This window comes from Zosterops lateralis (assembly GCF_965231275.1).
Source record: "Zosterops lateralis genome assembly, chromosome: 7".
NCBI lineage: Eukaryota > Metazoa > Chordata > Aves > Passeriformes > Zosteropidae > Zosterops > Zosterops lateralis.
Window position 1 is genome coordinate 14,059,631 of NC_139767.1, and position 26,077 is coordinate 14,085,707.

A 26,077-nucleotide genomic window follows, 5' to 3' on the forward strand; every position below is an offset into this window, starting at 1 on the left:
GAGAACACTAATTCCTTTGTGACAATGCCATCTAGCTAACATTAGAGAAAAGAAAAAGGCAAATTTGGATGATTAGTATCTTTGTAATTATATACACTTCTGCCAGACCAATGAAAAACACAAATTTATGTTCAACTGATTAATTTAGGAACATATAATTCAATTCATTACCTTGAACACAAGTTCTCTAAGCCTGTCAGAGTATCTTTGATGCAACAACAGAGCATAAAGAATATCAGCATTCCCCGGTTCAAAGAGCAATAAAAAAAGCTGGTCTGGGGTTGGACTGGAATGAAGTAGGCTGAAGAGAACGCCCAAAATTCCGCAGAGCTACAAAATTAAGACAACCAGATTAATCCCCAGTTCATTCAGATTTTATGCTTTGTTTTAGGAAAACTTTCTTGATTTCTAAGTTTTACCTTTGCTGGTTAATAGACATTTTGTTGCTCAGTATTACTGCATTTAAACAATCTTTAATACATTTTTTCTCTCTATAGAACACCTTATCAAATTAAGCGGAGACACAAAGCAAGTTCAAGTGTTGCTGATGCTACAAAACAGAAACTACACCGTCACAACTCCTGGTCAGTTGAAGGTTAATTAATTTGGCTTTGTAAACTAAGATAACTTTTCTAATGGCACGTCCTTATCTTACCTACATCTCAAAAGAACCACACATCAGTTAACATTTTGCTTTTGGTCATTTTCTTCTTTGCTCACCCTTCTTTTAAGTACACAATGCAAGATTTCTAAATGCCAAGATGCAAAACCAAAACATGTCCTGGTTAAACTATTACTTTATGCCATGTTGCATACCTGCTCCTCATCACTAGTGGCAGCTATGTATCCTACAATGCTCTGAATTTCTTCATGTGTTCCACCTTTGCTCAGGAAATATTTGATCAGTCCATACAGGGATGTCCGTATTGTTCTCAGGTCATCAGGAGCCAAACCACTGTCTTTACAACCAGTCCTGTGTGCCAACAGACCAGAAAAGCAACCTAAGGAAGTTCTTCATGGCTCATTAATACCAATTTGATGGTGCCAGTTTGGTAATTTTTCATCTACCCAGGCATCATGCACAAGTTTTCAATTCTTACTAAACTCAAGCAACTGAACAGTAATAAGCAGATCAGACTTTGCAAGTCTATAAAAGCCCTGAAATGTAGACTTGTACTGATCTGGATAGAGGTCAGGATTGCAGATTCCCACCTCCCACAGGAAACAGCAAAGTCTCAAGCCAATCTTCCTCAGGCACATAACTATATTCATAAGCAGATATAAATCATCAGCACTGAAAGGTTAAAATTATAAATTTCTAAAGAAGTCCTACTTCAAATTCTACAAGCATTTAAAAGAACTTAAAATGCTGAACATTTTATAATGGTAATGATTTACAACATAATTTGCATTGTTGAATATATGTCCTACAATTTTGTAGTTTTAATTACACTTACAAGCATTCCTAGCATCACTGACAAACTTTACATAATCTTAGCATAAAAATTCAAGGCAAGGAAAAGTAGTAAGTCGAATGGGAAAAAAAATTAAACGCAATTTTGTAAATTAAATAAACCATCAAAATCCAACTTGGAGTTTTATTTATTTTCTCATTAGAATGATGGCAAAAAAACCCAAGAGTTGCCTACAATAAATGAGGAGTCAGAAGTAGTAAAACTCATACCCATAATAAATCCTGAGTGTGTCTAGAAGAAACTGCACACCATACTTCTTTCTGAAGAGTCTTCTACTGTCTTTGATGATTGTAGAAAGATACTGTATATGTCCTACAACATAAAGTTTTCTTTTAGAACCAAGATAAAGATTTGTGTCATGTGAAGAGTCCTGTGTCTTCACACACTTGCCCGAGGCCAGGAGCTCACCGATTCTGAAGGGAAAGTCACCACTGTTCCAGATGCTGAAGTCAAAAAGTAAGTGGTGATACATCTGTTGCAAAAGCTGCATGTTCTTTTCTACTGAGACTTGTTCTATCAACAACTGTACAGCCATCAGGACATTCACATCCATTAAGATGCTTGGCACCTTGCAAAATAACAACAGGTGTTAGGACAAATTACTGAATGTCCTAATAAAATCTGATTTTAAAAAATGGACGTTTAAGTTTCTTTTATCTTCTACAGCAATGTCTGCTCCATTACAACAATACAATAAACACAGAAGTAGTCTCATTTGAATAACCAAACAACACAATATCTATCTCAAAACAGAACATGAAAAAAAAGAAACACTGTGTTTCACTTGGCAGATAAAGACCAACTTCTCACATCTTTTTGCTTTCAGAAACACAAGGAAGAAAATACTTACTAAGGAGGCCTTTAAAGACCCTGGCATTCTGGCTATGCTTCAAAATAATCAAGACCTCATCCAAAAAATTCATGACTAAAGGACATTTCTCAAGCTTGCTCACCTTCTGTAACAAGGCTCCTAGGGTAGCAACTCCATGGGAGTGAATGAGATTTTCTTGATTAACATGATGTCCCTGAATAAAGTGTTTTATCATCAGGATGAAAGTTGCAACTATGTTCTTCTCCAGACGTGCTTCTGCAGAACGGAACAACAGTAGCAAAAGTTTTATGGTTTATCATTGGATCACTGCATGAAAATAGAGGGGTAAAAAGTAAAATCCAATGTTTATATTCCTCACTATTTCCTGAACTTCTCAACTTCTGTTCCTTAGCTGTAGACTGTCTTTAGATTTTTCTCCTGTGCAGAACCATAGCCTTTCCATGCCTTTCCAGAACAAAGTGATCCCAGTCCTGACTTCAATTGCTTTATCCATGGCTGTAGGTTACAAACTTCTTTGTTACAATCTTTTGCATATGCTGCAGTTATTTTCCCTCTGGTGTTGCAAACTGACACTTTCTAGCCATGGTATGCAAAAAAATTAGAGACAGAGAGAAGACCTATTTTTTTACTTTACTCCACCATTTCATCTTTGAAACAGACAAAAAAAAAGTAGTGTTTTCCCTTGCAAGTTCTGATTTCTCAGTGGTTTTTGTTAAGGTCAAAGTAAATTCTCAATACTAGCAATTTATTTTTTTTTAATCTATTCTTAAGCATCCTTTCAGTTTCTTTTAATTTTAATTCAAAATGTGACTTCATGTGGAAGAAGCAGGAGCCTGAATATTTTATTAAGAAAATATAAGTTTGGCTAAAGGCTAAATAGCACAGTTCTGTTGCTGCCCTTCCCATGTGGCTGTGTGACCCAGCACTCAAGCTGTAGGAAAGCCTCTCCTGTTGCTACTAGCAGGTTTTACATCAAACATAATTCTCAAAATAGTCAGAACAGAAATTAAAACAATGTCATACCTTGACACTCATAACAGTAAATCATTAAAAGGAAAATAATGCTATTAAATATATGTATACTTGAAAAATGTTGTATTATTTTTAATATAGTGCTGAACTCAGTATCCATGTCAGAGGTATCTAGGAACAGAAAGAGCCTTTCAGCTTTACATAAATGCTCTGGAAAATCCAGCACATAATAAACAGTTTTCTGTAATTCAAAAAAGGACTTGTAAAATCAAGCTTAAAAACTAGTTCACTTCAGCTTCGCTTCCTTACCTGATGCCTTTGGGGATGAAAACACCACCCAGTCACCCTCTACAGGAGTTACTAGTTCTGGAGGCAGAGTTTCTCCTTCAGACTTCTCAGCAATCTGTCCACCAAGAAAGCTGATCTGCTCCAGCAGTGGAAACAGCACATTTATCCCACCAATACAGTTGATCATATCCTGAATCAAGAGAAAAGGCAGGAAAAACATCACCATAAATAAAATCCCTTCAACTGTAGCAAAAATTTACTCAGCATACAGGAGTACTCACAAACCAATCAGAATGTCTCACATGCCATTTACACATGGGCCATCCTGTCAGCTCTTGTTCTAAAAGTATATTTTTTACATTTCCTTCCTGCTCCCCCCCCCATAAACACTGGAAACTGAAGGATATAAAACTTAGGAAGAATCTTCCGCTAAGTATATTTGAAAAACAAGAAAAACATGCATCTGATTTCTAAGTTACTTGCAGCAAGCAGTAAGAGAAGATTAGACACATCTCTGCTTTAAGACAGAGACCTTGGAGATGTTTAAGGACATACTGGATGAGGCACCCAGTGCCACAGTCGTCTTAACAAGATGGTGTTTGGTCCCAGGTTGGACTTGATGACCTCAGAGGACTTTTCCAATTTAATTGATTCTGGATTCTGTTATTCAAACAACGCTTCTTGTGGTAAGGTATAATATATTCAAATCACAACATTTCTAGAAGTGATTCACAACCACTTCAAATCAATTCAAAATCTCTGAGTAGCTTGCTAAGATACTCAGAGACACTCACTCATTTCCCCAGCTTAGTCCAGACAAACACTGTGTGGAGTCCAAGCACTCATTACTGGGCAAAGAGGACAAACTGAAGTGTTTTAGAACTACTCATATCATAGCAAAATTAACCAACAAGTGTCTGAATTTTCTTAACATCAGTCTCAGCAAGTGATTGTAGAGATGTGCACAGTGGATATGTACAGTGTAGCTCCAACAATATTTCCTTATTAATCAGTTTGCCAGTACATCAATTATTCACTGTTCTTGGAAAAAAAGTCTTATTTATTGTTCATGCATTTTCCTCAAGGTGAAAAAACATGGTATTCTACTGACAAGTCACAAGTGTTAACTAAACCCTTTATCGAACTCAGAGTTTATGACAGCAAGAAAACCACGACAGAATTCCCCAGAGATTGCAAAATACTCTTGATACACAACATGCATTCAACATTATTATGAAGAATAGTCAGCCACCACAAAATATCTTCATGTACTATGACAGTAAAAGCAGTGGCCCTCATAAGTTTTCAATAAAGGTAATGTAAATGCAACACTACTCCAGCTACAGCATTAGCCCATGAATTCTCAGTATAAAAACTTGCTGCATCTGTTAAATATAATTTGCATTATGACAATCATTTCCAGCATTCCAAAAGTTACATGAACACACACAACCACTGTCATTTTTACATCAGGTTCTGCCTCTTCACAACACATTTACCTTGATGTCCCAATTCACTACTTTGTTTCCAGTTAGTCTTCCATGTAAAAGATTTGCAGACAGGTCAAGGCAAATTGGGTTTCTGCAGGCCTGTTAAACAAATAAAGAAGCCATAATATCACCTAGGAAACAAGTTACAGATGCTTGAACACAAGATTTTATGCCAATGTGTTTAATATTAAAGTATTTAAACAACATGAAACCCCCAGAACATAACATATGCCATTTTAGATTTGACATTCTCTATTGTAAAAGATAATTCCACCCTTTTGCCAAACCTACTACATCTGCACAAGACTACAGTTAAGGAAAGCTCTCACTGTTCCTTATCTCCCCATAAAAACCACAGTGCAAACACTGAAAGTAATGCACACTGTGTAGTCAAACAGAAATTATGTCCAGTTTCATACCTTTGGTGTATAATGAAGCAGCACCTTACTGGGGAGATCTGCTACTTCAGCTTCTTGAGACTTCCATGGAGTTAAACAGTTTGGACCTATAAATATAAGGTATACAAAATCATATGATATGTATTTAAGAGTCCAGTGGTTAATGCTGCCCTTTACAAATTTTATAGTTCCAAACTTGTTGGAAGAACAAATAGGGCAGTCTGAACATTATCTGAGACATGCTTTGAAGGAGAGTTTCTGCGACTTAAATCATTCATTTCAGAGAGTCTGCTTAAAAAGAAACACATTCTATATGAAAAGCTAAACTACACAAAGAAGAGGTGTTTTTATACCTTCAAACAACTCTCATGTTTGTCTTTACAAATACCTATTCTCATATTTATCACTAATCTCTGCCATCAAGCCTAAATGCCCAGAAAAAGAGTAACCTTCAAGATAGTCTTTTTTAGCAATATGAAATATTTCCTTTAAATGATGCAAGTGTTTCAATGTCAATCTGTGACAACCTTGAGTCATTATGGAACTTAATACTTTTCACACTTTGAACCGTACAACACAGCTTTCAGAGTATTTTCTTTAAAATGACCACTTAATTATTGATTCTTATGGAAAAATCCTCAAGCATAAATAACCTTTAAGTGGCCTAACAAATAAAGGCAATACTTACAGTCTCAACTGTAAGCATATGTAGGCAAACAGTAGTAAAAATTCAGAATTTACAAGTGAAATTATTACCTAACATTTTAATTTTGCAGGTCTGCACATATGATAAACAGATGAGCTTATGCAAATAAAATATTTTAAAATCAAACTTCATAACACGCTTATTAAATGTTAAGCTTATTTGTTTTAAAGCCCTCTCACTTAGGTCAGCTCTGCAGCTCTTCTGGATTGTAAATTCTTAATTATGTCTGTGTAGAGCAAAGCTTAATGGGGTCATGTTCATAACTCATTCCTTTTACTTTGCTAAAACCAGTACAATCACCACGTACCTGCTAAATATAATGCTTTCACCTGAGAAGGCTGCAATGCTTCATGGAAGACAATAACTGATCCAAGTTGGCCCTCCAAAGATGTTGGACACCCCCATTCACTATCCTGAGTCCCTGCTGAGATCATTTTGGTGATGAACTCTGGTTTTCCAAGCGCCCCACCCCAACTTCCTGTAGCGAGAATGCCCCCGAGCGATGTCCGATGAGGCATGACCGGGGAGGAGAAAGGCGGATCTGGGATCTGAGATGGAGGAGGAGTTGTTGTTCTTTGACCAGCTGAACCAATGCAGCAAGAAGTAAAAGACTGGAGGGGGGTACATGGAAGAAGGAAAACAAAACACACGCTGTAAATCTAAGCTTTAAATCTGAAGACTGCATCTGGCAAATCTGAACTTAATAAATGAAACCACAAGCAACAAGTTCTGTCAAGCCTGGAAAAACAAGCAATCCATCGCAGTAGGCCAAAAACTAGAGCATATACTTTTCATAACAGGAGAGAACACCCTTTTTCCAACTAAGAACAATTTGCTTACCTCAAGTGTTGCATGACCTCTGGCACAAGCACAGCCAGGAAGGACAGTGCTCCTGATACCCCTCTGTAAGTACTCCTCTTCTAGGTTATATTCCAAAATACTAGCCCACCATATCTGCTACTGTGCATTTCTCATATCAGTTAGCCCACTCAAAGAGAGGCTCTCGTGGTAAGATTACTTGCCCTACTTTTAATTACCTTGAGATTTATAATGTTTATTCTACAGATGGGCCAAAACCAGAGTTTTATCTTGAAATGAAAACTACACTTACTCTTACTTAATTTTTAAGTTTTATACTGATTTTACCATTACAGCACCCAAATTAACTGTTTTTTCAACATACTTAACAAATATCAAATTAGAACTTAAAAAGAGGGAAGAATGGGTGCTGTAGCCCAGTTGAATATAAATTTCTTCCCCAAAAGGAATGAACAAAGCTTACAGAGGAAATTAAACAGGGCATACACTCATTTTGATGGCTAGTGTATTACTAAATGTGTACACATCCAAAATGGTTAGATTAACTGTATGTAAAGTGCTTGTTCAGTCACCAAAGGAATAAGGAATAGCATATTAAGGAAACATTCAAAAAACACAAGTAAAAAACAAATGAAAATACTGAAAATAACTGGGAATATTCCTCATTGAGTACTGTTACATCAATCCTACTGGCAGAACTGTCATTTATTAGGATGTCACCATAAATTATGTCAATATGCTCAGGCAATTATTTTGCGGAAAACCCCATGATTTAATCAATGTCATCTAGTAGAGTTTTTTGCTTTGTTTTTAAATTGAGATGACTAAATAAGCACTACTTAATGGTTAGTTACACTCCAAAATTATATTCTGGCCAGTATCCAAAGCTGAACATTATTAGCAACAGTCTGAACTCTCATATGAAAGCTCATCCTACCAGGGAATAGCTCAGAAAGGCACTTACTTCATTCATTGCAGGGAATCGAAGCGGGGCAGAGACCTTCTGCTGTCCATTGACATAGATATACACAAGGCTCTGACCAAAGGGTCTCTTCCCAGGCACGTGAACAATAGTTATGTTGTGCTGGTTAAGCAAGAAAAAATAATTAAGTCATTATTAAGAGCAGGGAAATTACTATGTGAAACTATTTAACTTTATCTCTACTAAGCTGGTGAGGAAAGCACTTAAAATAAATCCAAAGCATCAACAAGAATATAAGGTCACCTGCTGCTTCCATTTTAAAGTGGTAAATGTAATGTTTACATATACATAGGTTTTTGAAGAGAAAGATACAGCTCTTTTATAGTAATGCACATCAGTTCCTAAGTACAGGAATATAAAAGGGTAAGGCAGAAACAGCACCACAACCACCTATGATTGTTTTAATTTAATATTAAAAAACTTCTAATGCTGTAACAAGCTTAATCAATAAAAAATGCCTAATATACATGCATAAATTAGCTCAATCAACAACTAATCTATATGAAAATTTCTTGCATTATTTGAGATTAAATCTGCTCTTCTGCAATGGATTACTGCAATATTATAAAACAGACTTTTTGTAAAACTATCAAAAAACCATAATTTTGACTTCTGAGCTAACAATATAATCCTAAACAAAGTATTTGTCAGTATCAAATCTTACCCAGAGAGAGTCAAAAAAACAGTGGTCAGGCAGCATCACTGTTGCATATTCCCTCTTTGTGCACACTGCAACCACTAACACCCCTGAGCATGTAATGAAGGCTTCAAATCCCATACCACTTCCTGTAAAAAAGCTACAAAAGACACACAATCAAGGACTTGCTTCATCAAAACTACCACCTAACAATACATACATTAAGAAGAAAATCCACTCAATCCAGTTTGGTGGTGGTCCAATATTTACTATGTGACTGTTACTCCTCTTATTTAAAAAAAAAAAAAAAAAAAAAAAACAAAAACATTTTGTTTGCTTCTGTTAGTACCCAGAAAGCTGAATTATATCAAGAAGCATTTCTGGCAATATGCGCTACTTAAGCACCATGAAGGTGCCTTCTCACTTGTGCTCTTCTACAAATCCAGACTTCATTGCCTTTACAACAAACTGTGTGAAGGCTGTTCAGGTTTCAGCTGGTGGGTTGGAGGGATTGGGTTTTGGTTTTTAGCACAGCTTTGTTTACGCAATGAACCTTACCATAATTTGGAGTCATGGATGTTGAAACTGTAGATGACAAGACATTACAACAGAGACACTACATGTTATTTCTGTGACAGAACTTGGCTCTGGTGACAGCTGAAAGCTCTCCCTTTCCAGACTAGGCATCAAGGATTGCCCTCAATGAAGACAAGCAGAAGCACCACGTGTCATGGGGCACCATACAGCACAGATGGCCGACACCTGTAGGTTGCAGCAGTTACAGTAACCGTACCTATATAGCTGCTTCCTCTTGCCACTTTTGCCAGCCGTGCCGGGCTCCACGCGGTCCTGGTCGAGGCAGAGCCAGGCGTTGAAGGAGAAGGCGGAGCCCGGCCAGCGGTGGATGGCGGGCAGGGCGATGCCGGCCATGCTGTGGTGCAGGTTGAAGTACTGCAGGGCGCAGGCCAGGCCCTGCTTCCGCGCCATGGCCAGCAGCGCGCGCAGCACCGGCACCACGTACGGGTGAGCGCCCCGCGGCTCCTCCGGCCGCAGCAGCCGCACCAGCTGGAGCAGCTCCTCGGAGCCCATGGACTGGCTCCCCAGGGAGCCCAGCAGAGCAATCAGGTTCTCTGCACAAGCGCAGTGGAGCACCGAGTGGGAATTGAGGGTCTCGATGATACGGATGACCATGTTTGCGTTGACACACGTGGCGCGGCTCTGTCTGTCAATGCAGCAGATTCGCCTCAACCAGTTGGAGATGAAAATCTGCAGCTCATGTGATTCTAGTTCTGGAAGCCACTGGATGAGCAGCAGTAAGGGCTGGACATTACTAATGCCAAGTATCCCAACAGCCATGTGGTCACCTTCAACAGCCTGAAAAACAGCAGGGAACTCAGACATGAAATACAATAAGGCCGGGACAGAAGTACTGTTGAAGGATGTAAGCATTTCTGCTCCAAAGCAAGCACAGCTCACCATATTCATGAGTTCTTCCAGCAATTCCCGAGATGGTTGACCCAGTGACTTCAGTACCTCATATATGTGTGCGTACCCAATCCTCTCCTTGAAGACCTCCTGAGGATAAAAGTTCCAGTCTCACTAACAAATAAAACGGACAAAAAGTGCTTGTCTCTTGCAGCAGGTAGACAAGCAAGTTTTAATTTTAATTTAGAAAATTTAATGCAGTATTAGACAAATAATAATTAGAATGTAATAATTGCACGTTAGAAATCTATTTTTGATAACCTGTTCATTCTACTGTCCCTAGAATGCTGCAGGTGAGAAGCATTTCACTGCAGCACACAGATAAATAAAAGTTCAAAGTATTATTTTATTAATTACCTATGAAAGAATATAACTACTTTGGTATAACCCAAATGTTAATAATATCACAAAGAACAAAAAGCTTCATTTCTCATCTTTTTAGTGCAAACTACTGCACGAAATGTTTACATAGATACGCAGAAGTATTCAAATATTAATCTCTTAGTAAAAGTTTTTCTAGATCAGATTAAAACCACCTGTCCTAAACCCTTTAAAAATTAGAGGAGTGTTCCAATGAAGTTTTCCTGAAAACTAATTGACTTTACCAAAAAAAAAAACAAAAACACCAGCAAAATTCAAATGGTAGTATCCACTTATGGTTTAATTATTAAACAGCCAACACATCATATAGAATGGATATCCTTCTCCTGGCTATAGTTGTGCTGAAACTGGTTTTTTTTAAAGAATAAATCTTCCAGAAGAAGTGAGGTGATTACTTACGTAAACATGGAAAGAAAAAATACATACATTACAGCAGAAGTACAATTGAAAACTCTGACTCTGGTGAATCCCAGCTAGTCCCCACCTCCAACATACAACTCTTCCCAGGCTTTCCAGAGTCAGCGGAGGTATAAGCTTTTTCAGTAATGCTCTGCAGGAGCATAACAGCTCCTGTTGTCTCTCCCTTAATGCGTACCGCAAGTAGCGACAAAATAAATGATTCTCACTCTTCCTTTATCCTCCAGTGTACAGTCACATCCCTTTAACTGTGCCAAGTCAAAGGAATCAGTCAGCTAAGGGTTAAACTTAATGAACTCAGCAATCCAGGAATAAATATACTATTTTTCCACAGGCTTAGATTCCAGTCAGAATCACAAACTAACCACAACCTATCCATTTACCCGATCACTGGTAAAATAACTACCAAGGAAGGGCACAGGGCAATGGCATGACCACCAGCTGGACAGCAATACTGTCCTGGCTTAGTTTAAAGCCATGTGAAACCACAACACAAACAGTTGCCAGAGAATTCCTGCAAATACCCACTAAGTCTACCCTATATATCCATGGGACAAGTAACAATGTACTTCCTTTACAAAGGTTCCATCTGCCATCATACTCAGATCTTCCAGTTTTGGCAGAAAGATGACTCAGTGTCCAGCCATTAGACAAATATAAAGGGATAAGGAATGCTAATCAGCTATTCCTATCTGGCACAAATGTGTGACCACAATCTGCTCATCTCCATTAGCAAGATCTACCAAGGTATTGTGATAAAAACACTAACGGGAAACAAGATCAAGAAACTGCAAACAGCCCTCTGCATAGACACTGTTACCTTTGCAGCTGGAGACTTGTGCATTACTGCTGTGAGGGCTTGAATGGTTGATACTGCCAAGGAGTCCAGGTGTCCCTGAAACACCTGAAAGGAGCAGGTACAGGAGTCATATACAGATATGCAAAGACAGTTCAGCTCCAAAATCTGTGCTGTGCCCTCCTGCCAGGAGGGAAACCAAGAGTTTGGTAACATGCTTCAAAAATCAGTTCCCCAGTCAAAATTTCAAACCCCACAGCCTACAAGAAATTACATCACAGTGGACAACTAACCACAGACTTCAAGAGGAGAGAAGCATTCGCAACACAAAGTACACCTCAAATATTCTGATGGACAAACAAGTTTTCCTCATGCGTCTAATGGACAATCTCAAGAGGGAGGGAGGAAAACAATAAGGAAATCTCTTGCAGTGTATGTGTGTGTGCTGCTGGAAAATCTGCAGTTCATATAAAAGGACTTATTTTCCATCCAAGGCTCTGCAAACCAATGCAGCACCTCACAAGTGTAAGAGATAAGTCACACCAGCACAGTTAGGTGGCTGCCTCACCCATAGCCTCATTGCACTGATTCAACACCTCTCTCTCCAATTTAAGCAATCTCTTGAGGTTTTTTTTCTATAATTCTTATTTATATTGATATTTCTATGACGGTTTTAAGAACAAAAATGCTGGAGCACTCTTTTGCATTCATCAGTAAACCTAATTAGCAACACTGTGCAAACAAACATATTGTTTCACCATCTCTGAAATACTACATGCACCTCAGACATACTTTGAAAGTGAAATGTCAAGAATCAGAAGACTATTAGATGTGAAGAAACATTTACATGCGGTTAGAGCATTGTGCTGTGTCCAAAAAAGCCAAAGCTATTAGTTAAAAATCGCAATTTGTAAATAACCATCCCTTGTATTCAGCATTTTTTTACATTTTTAATCAGAACAAATAATTCTACCATAAAATTAATACAAAAATGTGTATTTTAAACTTTCCACAGTATTTGGGAAAAGTGAAGCAACAGGCTATTCCTACCTCCCTGATTCAGCCTGTCCATTGTTTTGTGAACATCTGTTCTTGATGACAAGCAAAGAATCAGGACACCAAACACAACCATTGAGATTCACAAACAAGGCCCCAGAATCCAAAACACCACAGTGCTGAGACAAAGAGCAAAAAAGAGGAAAAGGAGGGGAAAAAATCACCACCAGGTTGAGAGAATTAATTTGAATCCCATTCATGTACTTCACCTTTTCCTTAACAGAAGCATAACTGATCCTCATTCTATTGCTAATATCTGCAGTTTGAAGCAGATGAATAAAACATGGACTGAATTCAATCTGTTGTTCAGAAAAATCATTTTTCAGAGACAGGAAACACTGATCTGTGCAGCATCGTAAGTTCATCTTGCTGCAGAAAGCTTAAGGAGGATGGTTAAGGTGAAGCACAGGAATCAATTTTCCTGTGATTGTGTCTTGACTTCAATTGAAGCAAAATACAGTTTAGGTAGGTACCTGGTCCTCATTCATTTCTGTCAGTAATTTGTTGGTAAGGTCTTTCTCACTCTTGTCTGCCACTTTATTGTTAGCATTTAAAAACAGCTGTTAGAGACAAGAATAATGGAAATAATTGCATTAAACAGTTACCTGCAGCCCAATCTGTGGAGGCTGCCTTAGATTTGTATTTTACATACAAAAACAGAAAAGGTGGGGGGGGAAAGGTAGAAAATAAAGCTCTCACACTGGCAAGACAATCCTCCATTAGTTTTAGTCTTCTGTTAATTCTTAAAATACTGAAGATTACATTGCATTTTTGCTGAAGAGCAATTACTTTTTTTCCCCCAAAAAAATAAATGAAAATATGTAATCACTGAGACAAAGAGAGAGATTTATCTGGAATTTATACTCGTCTCTGGCTTAGCAACTGTGATTTCATTCACAATATGCAACATGACAGAGTTCTAAGAAATTTACTTGTAAGAAATAAAGACAAGAGCGGGGCATTAACAAGGAAATGGATACAGATGTTTCACCATTTTCCACCCTAGGTGAAAGCTGAAGATACCTAGACAGAATATTTTCATCTTCAAACAGCACAGTAGCAGAATTTCTGGGGCACACAGTCTTTGGGACAGGAAGAAGGGCAAAATATCTCTGCCATCATCCTAAGAATCAGACAGGTTGCAAATAGCTTTAAATCAAACATATACCTAAACTGCACCTTCATCTAAGGAGCTGTTCTGTGTTCAGTAGCTAAATTCCTGGTCAGTACCTGAATTTGACAGTTTCAAACTCACCCAAATTCATAATCAATTGTAGTCAATTTGTGTGCCAAATTTAGCTCTAATGTAATCAGAACTAAAATTTACCTTCTTCTGTTTTAAGATTCTATTGAGGCATTAAAAAAAACCCTGACCAAAATGTTCCAGAAGTTCCTTTAAAAAAACCCCACACTTTCCTTTAGTGAATAAAACCTAAGCATTTCCCCCCCAAACACACACACACATTTTGTTCCATTATCTGCTATCTTAGTCTCCCTGCAGAGGAACAACCTGAGAAATTGACTTCCATAGATTAGGGCAAAACAAAGAACAACACTCAAGGTACAACTTTGACTTACATATGTGTGAAAGCACATAGTTAGAAACACTTTCAAAGGTACATCACAGTTAAGAGCACTTAACAATGCAGAGTAACTATAACATGTCTCAGAGGACTATAACACTAGCAAGAGTAAGAACATTAAACAAAAGCAAATGCAGACAATGCTAAAATGAAGAATCCATCAAGCTTTTGGTATGAGTTTCTTCATTTCTCATAAGGCACATGAAAAGGAAAAATAGATTTCTTTTTACAATGTCTACAAGGTTTTAATTTTTTCATTTTAAAGCTGTTCAAAAAACACATCTTTTTCTTTCAATCAGACTTACTGTCAGAGGTCATTGTGCTTTGCTCAAAGACTGACCTCTGAGACAGTTAAACAGATGAGAAAAGATTCAGCACCGACATACCAGTTTGTTAAATGACTCTCAGTGCAGAATAAGCACCTCCTGATACCTCTAAATTACAGTCCCTCTTTTTGGATATCACTGGCAAAAAGTAACATTCATATCATCAAAACTTAACCAAGCAGTTTTGAAAAGCTTTTGTGTAGATCTAACCCTAAAACATAGTTAAGGAAAGATAGTTTTCCCATGAGCCTTAAAACCAGCAAATATGGAGGAAAAAAGAGGATTTACATCTTAGAAGATCGTTATACAGCAAATGACTAGGAAGTACAAGTAGAAATACAGCCTTGAATACCCCAAGTTCTATGGGATATCTTTGGCAGAAATAGTGGTATGGATTTTCTTTACTCCTCCTTTCCACAGAAATTACTTGCATTTCAAGTTTGCAGAAGATCCAATAGCTTCCTGAGTTTCAGATATGGGTATGGACTCTCATGCTCTCTGTAGAAATGCAGAACATGCTTTCCATACACAGCTTGCTCAGGAACCCAGAGGCAATTTTCACAAATGAAGGAATAAAATCTAGAACTAGGGTCTCCACCCCCAGCTAATAGGGAGAAATCCTAATTCCACAGCTAAATCCATCTTTGCTCTTTGGCTTTGAAAAAGAATGGAGACACAGTATTATTTGGAAGTACAAATATACTGCAACACCTGCCCTGACTCTGTCTCTCCCACTTCTCATCTGGGGAGGTATTTTGCCTGAGAAAGACTAAAAAAGCACACTGTGTACCAAACTGGCAGCACTGATCTCTAAACAACACAGTGGTATGTGAGACTGCATCCTTGGAAAAAACCTGAAAAGAGCGTATCTTGTAACATACAGACAGGCAGAATAAAAATAAAAACAGCAAACTGCAAGAAAAAATAGAGCAGCTGTTCCTGCTTTCTTTAATTTCACCACTTGTTTATGAGGCAGGAACACAGCTAAGAGTCTCCAGGAAGAGGTAAACATCACACTGTTGATGATTTTAGAAGAAACTAAAAAAGGAGTTTCTTATAGAGTACAAGGTTAGTACAAAAATAAGCAGCTTCCCAAACACAGAAGAATGGAAAGGTCAAACAATGTATTTTCATGTATTTTCAGAAGGACATAATAAAACTACAGACTATTCAAAACACTTCAAGTCAGTTGGCATTCTGCCACTGATTATAATTTCAATTAGAACATAATCCAAACACCTTTATTTTTAATACATCATAGCACTGAAATACATTCTAATCCAGAATCTAAATGGATTAGAAACCAATTGCACACCATAGCTAGCATTAAATTATCTAGTATCAGAAGAGCTCCAAACAGCTATGTCACTAACATATCACAAAGAGAGAAATAAAACAGTGCAGAGAGTTACATCATATCTGTGTTCTTTCACACCAGGAAAAATTATATCAGTGCAATCAGTGGAAGTCTGCAAATTATGACCATTTGTGGTTGATATGAAAACCCTAAATCCTATGTAGAAAAGGAAAAATTGAGGAACATTTTTAACAGCTTGAGCTCATGTTTTATGTCAGCCACACACAGTTTGAAACCCTTACAGTGGCATACCAGAAAGATGTTTTTTAAATGGAAAACCATTTCTTTGAAATTAGAATTCAGACCTCCATCTGGCAGCAGTTGTAAAGTGACTTTCTAGTAATCCAATGGTAGAATATAAAAGAAATAGAAGCAAAAAAACCAAACCCCACGATAAAAACCTAAATAAAAAGGCTGGGGTGACTGATTTTTTTAATCAGACATATTCTTAGAGGTCATCATGCTTAGCTCAAAGTCAGACATCTGAGAGATTTTAACAGGAAGAAAAGATTCAGCAGAGATTCAAAGATACAGCATCATAATAGATTTTAGAGCCTGAACAGGGTCTGTAAAGGTATTTTGCTCAGGACTCAAAGTAAGTATGCATTGCTTTAACCACAAGACAGACACGAGACACCTCAACTTCATTAGTACTAATACAAGGCAGGTTTTGTTAAAAATATGCTGATAAGGGAGAACTTACCTTGCAGTTCTGCAGCAGCCGAATGAGATGCTCAAAGCAGTTACTGTTAAGGAAAATTGCCTGTAGAACAGGCCTATCTGTGCAGTCTAACATGGCTGTGATGGTATCTGTAAAATCAAAACAGAACTGCCATTAAAGACAAAACACCTCTCAAATCCATCAAGCATTTTTTCCTGCACATTTCTTAATACACGTCAGGAAAAAATTAGACAAATTATATGCTCGGCATTTTTGATCAATAACTATATGCATTTTAAGAAAAAATCGCTGCGCCTAAAGCTAAACATTTTGACAATTTAAAAATTACCACATAGCCTAATATTATGGAGAAATTTCAGCTAATGAAGATCTTTGCTTTGGGGCTTTGTTTCAAGTCATTGCCAATTGTGAGTACATAAGCAGCATTACTGGTTTTTTTTACAGCACATGAACACTTGTTTCCTCAACAACTAATTACTCTGCATTCTACAGCACCTTATACTGTAAGCATTCTCCATGGCCACAATACTATTCCTCAGTTTTCTCGGAAGTATGGGAAAAGAAACACCTTCATTTCCCACACCAAACATGAAAATGGAATACCTCAAACCCCTGAATTCTAACCCAAAAACTTACACTCAGCTCTTTCACACTACTACTTTTTTGCCAATATTTACAACAATACCATTTGAAAATCACACTATCACAAAAAAGCACCACATGGCTATTTTATTACACAACAGTTTTATTCTGCAATTGCTAAGGTTCTGGTAAGTGTCACTTCTGCTAAGTGTCACTGCCTAGCAAAGTTTTTGTCTTTTAATGGAGACTTTCAGTCTATGAACCTTGACACTCTGGTTAAACGGCAGCAATCTGATGTGGTTTCTTCTATTTTTTTAATTAGTAAATGATTAAACAAGAAATATCTAAGAAGAAAGGATAGACATTTTTCAGTTGCTTAGCCAAGTCAGTATTTTTTGCTTCAGAGTTATTGTCTGAAGCATATTTGAAGAATATGTGAAGGAACTGTGTACTCACTCAGCATTTGGATCTGCAGTGCTATGAATCTGCTCTCCCACTGCCTGCACTTCCTTGGATTGGGTAAGGCTGAATGGTCTGAATTAAGCAACTTGAAATAGTTCTCCAATATTGTACTTGTCTCGACCTGGCGCTGGTCAGAACTGCTGGTCAGGAGGATATGGACAACTTCTGTCAGGCACTTCAGAGTCAGCTCTGCCTTCCTGCTCACTTCCTCAGGGTTTCTGTCGTCCCAATTGTCACAGTCTGCTAAAACACGCATCAAGACTTCCATGGTGGCAGGAGATACTGCTTGAAGAGCATTCCTCTGAAAACCATTAAGGCAAAAAAATAAAAAAAATTAAAAAAAAAAAATAATAATTTAGAAGAATTGAAACCTCTTCAAACCCAGTTGCTTCTACTTGAGTTATCTGAACCATGCAATATACATCATTATACCTACTAACTGTGTAGTGTAGTTGTTAAATAACTAAGAAACATTCTATTTGGATTATACTGATGGCTACAGATGAAATTCATCCCATCTTGTTCACTTAAATAGGATCTCTTTTTCAAAGAGAATGCTTATATAGAAAAGGAAATATAATTTAAATACATGTTACAAATTTCTTATAAGGTAGCCCAGATAAACTGCTAATTTGAGGCAAACCTTCACCTGAGTCTTCATTTTAGGTTACGAGATGCATGATACTTTAGAATATGTAGTAAGAACATAATGATTAGCAAAGGTTTGCCTGGGCCCTGAATGCATTTTCCTCACCTTTCTTCCCGGGGCCTGACTGGATAGGCACAGGAGCCCAGGCTTGTGGTGAGGTTTGAGAAGCCCTGTCAATGACTCCTTGCCCTCTGTAGGGAGCTGCATCCAAGATTTGGCTCTCACCCTTTTCCTTGTTTGACCTACACTGCAGCCATGGCCATGCCTGGCCATGTCATGCCTTGAACCTGACCCACTGACTTCACTGCAGCTTGACCTTAGCCCTTATCATGGCTTTGGATGGGGCTGGCAACCCCTGGCCTCCTGACTGACTCTAGTTACCACCAGTAGAGCAAACCCTGACTCTGATGTGCTGACCAGACTGCCTGGCTTGACTTTAGGCTTTATCACTACAGACTTGTCTAGTGGGCTGGGCTGATTGATCCTAGTTCCAGTCACCACAGCTGCTCCCATCACTCTGTCTGGGTATAGTGAGATCACACCCTTTACCAGTCAGGTCAACTGCCGCTGGCCACCCTGCTCAGACTTCATTTGCCTTCCATGATGGAGCAGAGACTGGCTTTGCAGATCCCTGGCAACATTTAGAAACACCCTCTCTTCAAGATCATCAGAAACAGCAGCTGCTTGTAACCAGACTAAAGAGGACATTACAGAAGTCACATGAGAAAGTGGATGTTGGCTTTGCTGCTGATGAATACCTTCTTTTCCTCATATTCTTTTGAGGACTTTAAACAGCTTCCAAGCTATAAAGACCTCATGCCTCAAACTGAAAACTTTCATCTTTGCAGGTGGAAATTCCTAATCTAGTTATGCACATTTTTTCTTTAAAATATTACAGTAAGTTCATATGAACATGTAGTTGTTCTAAACAGCAAACTTCTATGGTTACTTGAAATCGGGACCCAGCTTTTAGCCTTTAGGTATTATTGCCCAGAATGATCCCAAAGTTCCTAACACAAAAAGAATCAAGCATGGATAATAAATTCTTCTCATTTACAAGTTATGGAGTATTAAAAAGTCTTAAACAAGGGATAAGCATTTGGAGGTTTCAGCAGCTGAAAGATTTAGAGCATCCTTACCTGACCACCAGCCACAATAGCTCCGAAGAGATGCAGCAGGCAACATTTTAGGCTTTCCTTGAGATGTTCACTTTCTTGAAAGCATTCTGATTAAATAAAAAGGAGATTTTCCTCAAAAAAAAAACCCCTACCAACAAATAAAAAACCTCTCCTCTATTCCCTGTCATCATACAAACTTAAAAAAAAAATCAACTGTATCATCTCCACTTAGTTTTATATAACTCAGACACAAACACACCAATTCCAGCATTATCAAAGTAACACAACATTACCACATTTATCAGGAATTCACAGGGCCACACCTTCAGCTTGCATAAACTTCGCATGCCAGCTGACAGAACTATAGACACACAACTTTTGCTCTTGATTCATAATGTAAAAATGAGTCCATTTTGACCGTGCTAATGAGAAATAGAAGGACATTCTAACACACAAGTTATCAAGCATGACAAAGTTCAGAGACTCTTTGGCATGAAAAGTCTGATGCCACAGGCAGTGCAGGTAGCTCAAAATAACACTCCCTGAGTTTGCTGACTTTAATGCCAGAGAATCCTGCGCAGATCTGTAACCTTTCTAGCAGTAATTTCTTTACTGACAACTATCCTGCATCTCTTCTTTTGCCATATGTGATAGAAATTAGTCCCAGACAGCCTCAGGAACTCCTCCTAGCAATAGATATAACCTGGATATTGTTGTTACAGCAATAACACTAGACCTAACACAGCAGCAAGAAACTACAAAGGATTCTTTTTGGAAATACCACTTACTGGCAAGTAAGATTTTTGACTATATACTGAATGTCTAAGCCTGTTTTAAAGGAAAAACGCAGAGCTATTTTTCCGATCTGTTCTCCAAACAGAACAAAGCTTATTCAGATGATCACACTGTTAGTGAGCTAGTATCACCACTCCTTGACTTACAGCCACTGGATCTTTGTAGAACCTCAGACAAAATGAAAAGAGCAGCAGCTAGCAGACTGTGAATAAATCATTAGGCTGGGTAGACTGAAACCACCCCCCCTCAAATTAGCCCTGGCATGGCAGAATGCTTAAGGCACATGCTCAGCAATTACTCTGTCCTTTCTGCCAGCTGGCCAACAAGCAGATGAGTATCTGTTGGCTAATTAACACACTTTTAGCTCAGTGACTTTGTATGATATTTAAGAGACTTAGGAGGAGCCCCAGGAAAAGGCACTGAATAGAGAGGAGAGAACCTATAGATGACATTCCCCAGGAGCAGCCTTTAGAGTGGGTTTCCAGGGCTCTGGCACGTACATAAGGGCATTTTACTGGCAGCAATAATTTGCTCTTTTTGGCAACTATCCTATTTTTTGTACACAGCAATGGCATCTCAAGGAACAGGAGCTATGACTCAAACCTAGAAAAATCAAATTCATAAACACTAGCACTCCATGAATAAAACCTTTTTTTTTTTTTTTTCATTTTCAGCTAAAACCAAGTTAACAGATAGTTGCGAAAAGGGCTGATTTCAGTCCTTCACTGCCCATCCCTCCAGCTTAATGGCAAAATAGTGATGCTCAGAGCAAAGAACAGGCACAAAAAACCAAGCAACCAAAGTAACCCACTTCATTCAGCCTCAGAAAGCAAGTAAAGAACTTCTACACTATCAGGCACGCTTAGGAGAAAGTTACTCGGGCTCACTAAGTTCATTCCTCTAAAAAAACCTATTTTTTAACAGGCTGTTAAGCAATACTTACGGTAAAAGAAAGGGACAAATTCAACAGTGAGGGAAGCTGGTTTATACTTCTGTCTGCTCCTTTCAACTGTACTGAGGAAACGTCTGCAATCACATTAAAAACATACACCAAAGAAATTAGACATGATACCTGTGTTTATGAATTACTTATTAATTTATGACTTATAATATGAAATTACAATATGACATAGTAGAAAAAGCTGCCAAAAATTAGGAGTTATCTTTTGCCTACAGGATGAAAAAGAATAGTGAAGTAGTATTTCATCCTGAAAACATGAATCACAGCTAATCACATATTCAGTCTGCACCTAAAAATGCTTAACATTTTACAAAATGGTTTAATTAAAAAAAATAAAATAAAAAAGCCAGCAATCTCTTATTTAGTCCATGCTTATTGTACCTAGGCTGGAGGGAACACACAATCAAATTAAAAGGATGTCATCCTACTGATAAACTTATAAATTTATTTTCAAAGATGTAATTTATCTATAATACTTCAATAACCTCTTTTGCCTTAAAGCAGGTCTGCCCACCACATTCCTTTTGGCTTCTTTGTTCCACTAGCTTAGAAAAAAGGCCAATTTTTGGAAGGAGAATGTAATGTAAGCACCTTCATGGTGATCAGTTACAACCAATTACCTCTTAATATACCCTCAAATTTAATTTTCTTTTAGCTTTTATATTAACAGTAAAAACATTATAATTTTTGAAAGTTATTTAAATCATATCCAGTTTGAGAAAGCCTAACATGTTTCTGTGGTGTGACTACTGATTCATGGTTAAAGCTCTCACAAACCACAGTATTTGCAATACTAGTCCACACACACCCTGCAATTCGCTGCCTCCAGTTTCGATATGGATCGTACAGACTTTCACAGAAAGCCAATGCATGTCTCACAAATTCTTCTATGGGGGTCTGATCCTCCACTTCTTTTTCTTTTGTTTTGCTTTTTAACTGAGGAGAAAAAGAAAGCTACCGTCAGAATATTTCCAGAAGTTGAAAAGTAATCTTGATCTCCCCCAGAATAGTTCTGAGGCTACAAATTGCTCCCCACATAACACTATTACTGAAAGAGCAGATCACATAAAAAGGGGCAGGAGGTATCAGATAGCAGAAATCCAGACAAGAATTATTAACCACGTACCTGCTGAATGTACAATGTAGTCATGGTGATAACATGGTTAATGTATGAACACATCCCAATCTCTTCCACATTAGCCAAATTCCTGTGAAGACAACATAAAAACCACAGATTGTACACAGTGTACCATTTGAAGATAGTTCAAACAGTGTTTGTTTTAGCATTCTGTCTACATTCATACAAAAGGATGCCAGCATTTTAAAAATACTCTCCAAAAGACTACACATACTTAAAAGTTTATTTCTGTCACTGTTACAGAGCTCACAAGTTTTCATCTAACAGGAAGAAAGATTCAAGTCATTCTGCTACAGGCCAATTCCATCTGGAATTTGGGGTTTCAGAGGTTAAGCAGATTCCCAGGACACTCTAAATAGAAAGCTCAGAAATGGCATCTGATAACAAAGACAGTAACTTCCACTGTACTAGTGCATACAGTTTCTAAAACTTCAGGAAACATTACCTAGAAACATTTACTCACTTTAAATTCTCTGGAGCAAAACAAACACCTAATAAATTACTTTAGAAAATAAAGCAACAACAACTAAGAATTCCTAAGAATTAAAGTTTTGACGTTACAAAGATCAGATACCGAAGTGATGGTGTAGAACTTTTCAGCAAGTAAAGGTGACACCAGTTTGTACTTCAGAAACAGATTACCACCATCCACTCAGCTTATATTCAATATTCCAGGATACTTAAACACTGCCATACAGCTCTTTGTATTGTTTTAGAGGTAAGGTGATTCAAAAATGCTGCTTCAAACACTTCTCACTAAAGGAGATTCTCTATTGTATTTTATCCGCTTCTCTCTAAAAGCATTTTGCAACAGCGAACTGAAGAAAGTGAGGAATGGATTCCTAAAAACAGTTTATTCAGTTGTGTCAACAGAATTACACTATCAGGCAGAAGTTTCAGAAAGAAATCAGCTGCATGAGTAGTGTAATAATAAGTTTCACAAGCTGTTTATGGAATTATAAGCATGTTAAGAATGTGAAACAGTTCTTCCTGTACAATTCTCTCAAGTTATTTCATAGCTAACACTTGTTAGAGTGCACATTTTCTTTTAGAAGTATTTCTTATATGAGGTACATAGTATCTTGAATTCCCATAGATTTATCTTCTATAGCTACAAGGAATTTAGTGCTTAATCTCTTTCTATTCCTATTGCAAACATTATTGCTAAGATGATTGCATTGCTCCCCTCTCTTTTATCCCTCTGCCTTTATTTTGAAGATTGTGAGAAGTGTCATTTCTCTGTATCTACTGGAAGGTATCAAATCCCATCCTACGTGTCATTAAAATCTGTATTTACAGGCTGCATTAAGATTTCTTAAACAAAACAATAGCCTTGCAGAGGTAACAATTAGAACAAATACCTGCAAAGGATGATGAAGAATTTGACAAGTAAAAGTGACAGAGTCTGCTGCTGCTCTTCCAGGCCATCTGACATTTTCTGGACACACTGTAGCAGCTGGAGCCTGAGGACCTGAAGAATGTTATCAGGAAGCAGCGATATTCCTGGTGGAATGTCATCCACCCTAATGACAAAAGCCAGACACAAAATTGTTAATCATACAAATGCCAAGCTGCCAATCGATTTCCATGTACTCATGCAGTGTTCCAGTAAAGTTCTGTGGGAAAGGTCACCCACCTGACACATCACAAACACTTTCTAATGAACCACAAGGAAATATCTGGTGGCAATACGCCACCAGCTTGAGCTTCCTTTTACCCAGCAATGAACAACACTACAAAAAAAAAAAAAAAAAAAAAAAAAAAAAAAAAAAAAGAAGTGTTAAAGTTCCTTAAGTGCCTTCCTAAATCCTTCTCCATGCAATGAGCTGCCTTAACTGCCAGAAAGAAATTGCATGATCTTCATCAGGTAAACAGGTGGCCTGTGAAATCCCCAGCGACAGCCACAGTGGAATGAAACATGAGAACAGAATACATCTGGAAGAACATTTTCAACTTTCTAGTGAAGATTGAAAGTGTCCAAATAAATGAGATGCCAATTATTACATAGTTATTTATACCCAGTTGGTATTTGTCCACAGCGAACCTCATGTCATTCTTACATAAATTTCAAAAAGCCACACAAAACTACCTTTTGCCTACTGTTTCCTGCAAACTAAAACATTTTTAGAAACATACCAGGGGGAACTAAGACATGAAGAGAAGAATGGGTTTATTTGTGGTTGAATTTTTTTTTCCAGTGATCCAAAACCATAGAAGAAAATGACCAGGAACAACCATAAGGAAACCCATTTCACTAACAGTAGAAATCTACAGATCTGTAAGAACATTTTTTGGGATGAAAACTGTTTATCTGCTGTCCACATGCTAAAACAGTTAACCTTTGACAGCAGCTTTTTACTCTGACACATCCTCTATGAACTCTATGCAGGAAAAGGAAGACACAAACAAGAGCCTTACGGGTTACAAAAGCCTTCAACATAACCAAAGACAGAGGAAACTTAGAACAAAAAAATTCAGCAAGCTCAAAACCTCACTAATACGACTGCTGCATGTGTTGCATCTATGCAAGAAAAAACACAAAAAAGACGTGTAGAAATGCAGTGACTAATCCTATGATCACTATTATTGGAGGAAAATGAGGAGCAATCCATTGTTTAGCTTCTACTGTTGAAAAGGAAGCCTTTTATAGGCAGGAAAATCAGAGACACAGTTTAGTAAAACACCTAGACAAGTATAAGTGACAGCTCCCATATCCTAGAAAACGAATGTTACCTACACTTATACAGACAACCACCTGCTGTTCATTCCGTTGCCTCTTCATACAGTCGTGCAATTCACTTTTCAGGTCATGAAATCAAGGGATTCAGAGAGTTATAACATAAATTTTATAGCCTAGGCTCTAAACTGACAGCAACACTAAGCACAAACTGAGAGCAACTGCTTTTTGTTCAACACAAATGCCAAGAAAGAAATTCTAATTTCTGTGATAGCAACTTCACCCCTCAAGATGCTGGCAGATCCACACTCTCTGGAACTACAAGTGTGGTTTCTCATAATACGATAATTCAGATTCTCTATTTCAGATTCTGATAATTCCCTCCCAGTATTGGGAAAACGGTAATTTTTGAGAGCTGAAATCATATCTCCAGAAGCTAATTCCCTAAAATGGCCAACAAGTCTTTTTCAGTAAGATCATGAAATGCTTTACAAGAGACCAAACAGCATACCCTTCGTGCCTCACATCCCAAAGAATGTTTTCCTTGCAGTAGCTGCCTGTGTGTTGCACAACCCATGAGAATTAGGGAGAGATGTATGAGACTGACATGAGAAATCCTAATTGGCATTACACAAAATGAACACACTATAGAGTATATAAATAAATGTACATATTCATAAGTAATCAAGCTTGGTTTTGCCCAGAGAAAATTACTACTATAACACCAAAAAAGCCTTAGATTTAAAACAAAGATTTAAATTTGTTGACACATAGTACCAATTTTTCCCAACCAGACTCTCTGTTTAAAGTAAGTACTCCAAAAGAAAGGAATAAAATTAATATACAAAACATACCCTATCTGACATTGTTATTTGACTGTTAGTACTCTACCTCAAAAATATGAGAAAGAACTCGACACATTTGGGATCTTTTTATTTATATTTTTTTCATTATGTTGACATGGTTATGCAGGCACGCAAACTGCGTTAGGTGTCTGAAAGGGAACTGAATCA

At 37.7% G+C, this 26,077-nt stretch overlaps 1 protein-coding gene across 5 annotated transcripts in view; it reads right to left on the reverse strand.

The window, feature by feature from the left end:
* Positions 1-26,077, reverse strand: part of NBEAL1 (neurobeachin like 1) — a 75,454-nt gene that overhangs the window by 30,262 nt on the left and 19,115 nt on the right. For 3 of the 5 annotated variants that reach the window (XM_083865470.1, XM_083865469.1, XM_083865468.1), the window contains exons 4-25: positions 23,749-23,910; positions 22,376-22,457; positions 22,058-22,185; positions 21,232-21,314; positions 19,515-19,600; positions 17,721-18,027; positions 16,704-16,810; positions 13,208-13,294; positions 11,703-11,786; positions 10,076-10,174; positions 9,393-9,973; positions 8,627-8,759; positions 7,945-8,064; positions 6,469-6,772; positions 5,477-5,562; positions 5,067-5,156; positions 3,589-3,757; positions 2,429-2,562; positions 1,884-2,043; positions 1,685-1,787; positions 817-973; positions 172-330 (exon numbers count right to left, since the gene is read on the reverse strand). In XM_083865470.1, coding sequence (XP_083721596.1) covers positions 172-330; positions 817-973; positions 1,685-1,787; positions 1,884-2,043; positions 2,429-2,562; positions 3,589-3,757; positions 5,067-5,156; positions 5,477-5,562; positions 6,469-6,772; positions 7,945-8,064; positions 8,627-8,759; positions 9,393-9,973; positions 10,076-10,174; positions 11,703-11,786; positions 13,208-13,294; positions 16,704-16,810; positions 17,721-18,027; positions 19,515-19,600; positions 21,232-21,314; positions 22,058-22,185; positions 22,376-22,457; positions 23,749-23,910 — 3,421 coding nt within the window. Of the gene's footprint in view, positions 1-171; positions 331-816; positions 974-1,684; positions 1,788-1,883; positions 2,044-2,428; positions 2,563-3,588; positions 3,758-5,066; positions 5,157-5,476; positions 5,563-6,468; positions 6,773-7,944; positions 8,065-8,626; positions 8,760-9,392; positions 9,974-10,075; positions 10,175-11,702; positions 11,787-12,728; positions 12,747-13,207; positions 13,295-16,703; positions 16,811-17,720; positions 18,028-19,514; positions 19,601-21,231; positions 21,315-22,057; positions 22,186-22,375; positions 22,458-23,748; positions 23,911-26,077 lie in introns of those variants that run through there. The other 2 variants (XM_083865471.1, XM_083865472.1) reach the window with 2 other exon arrangements.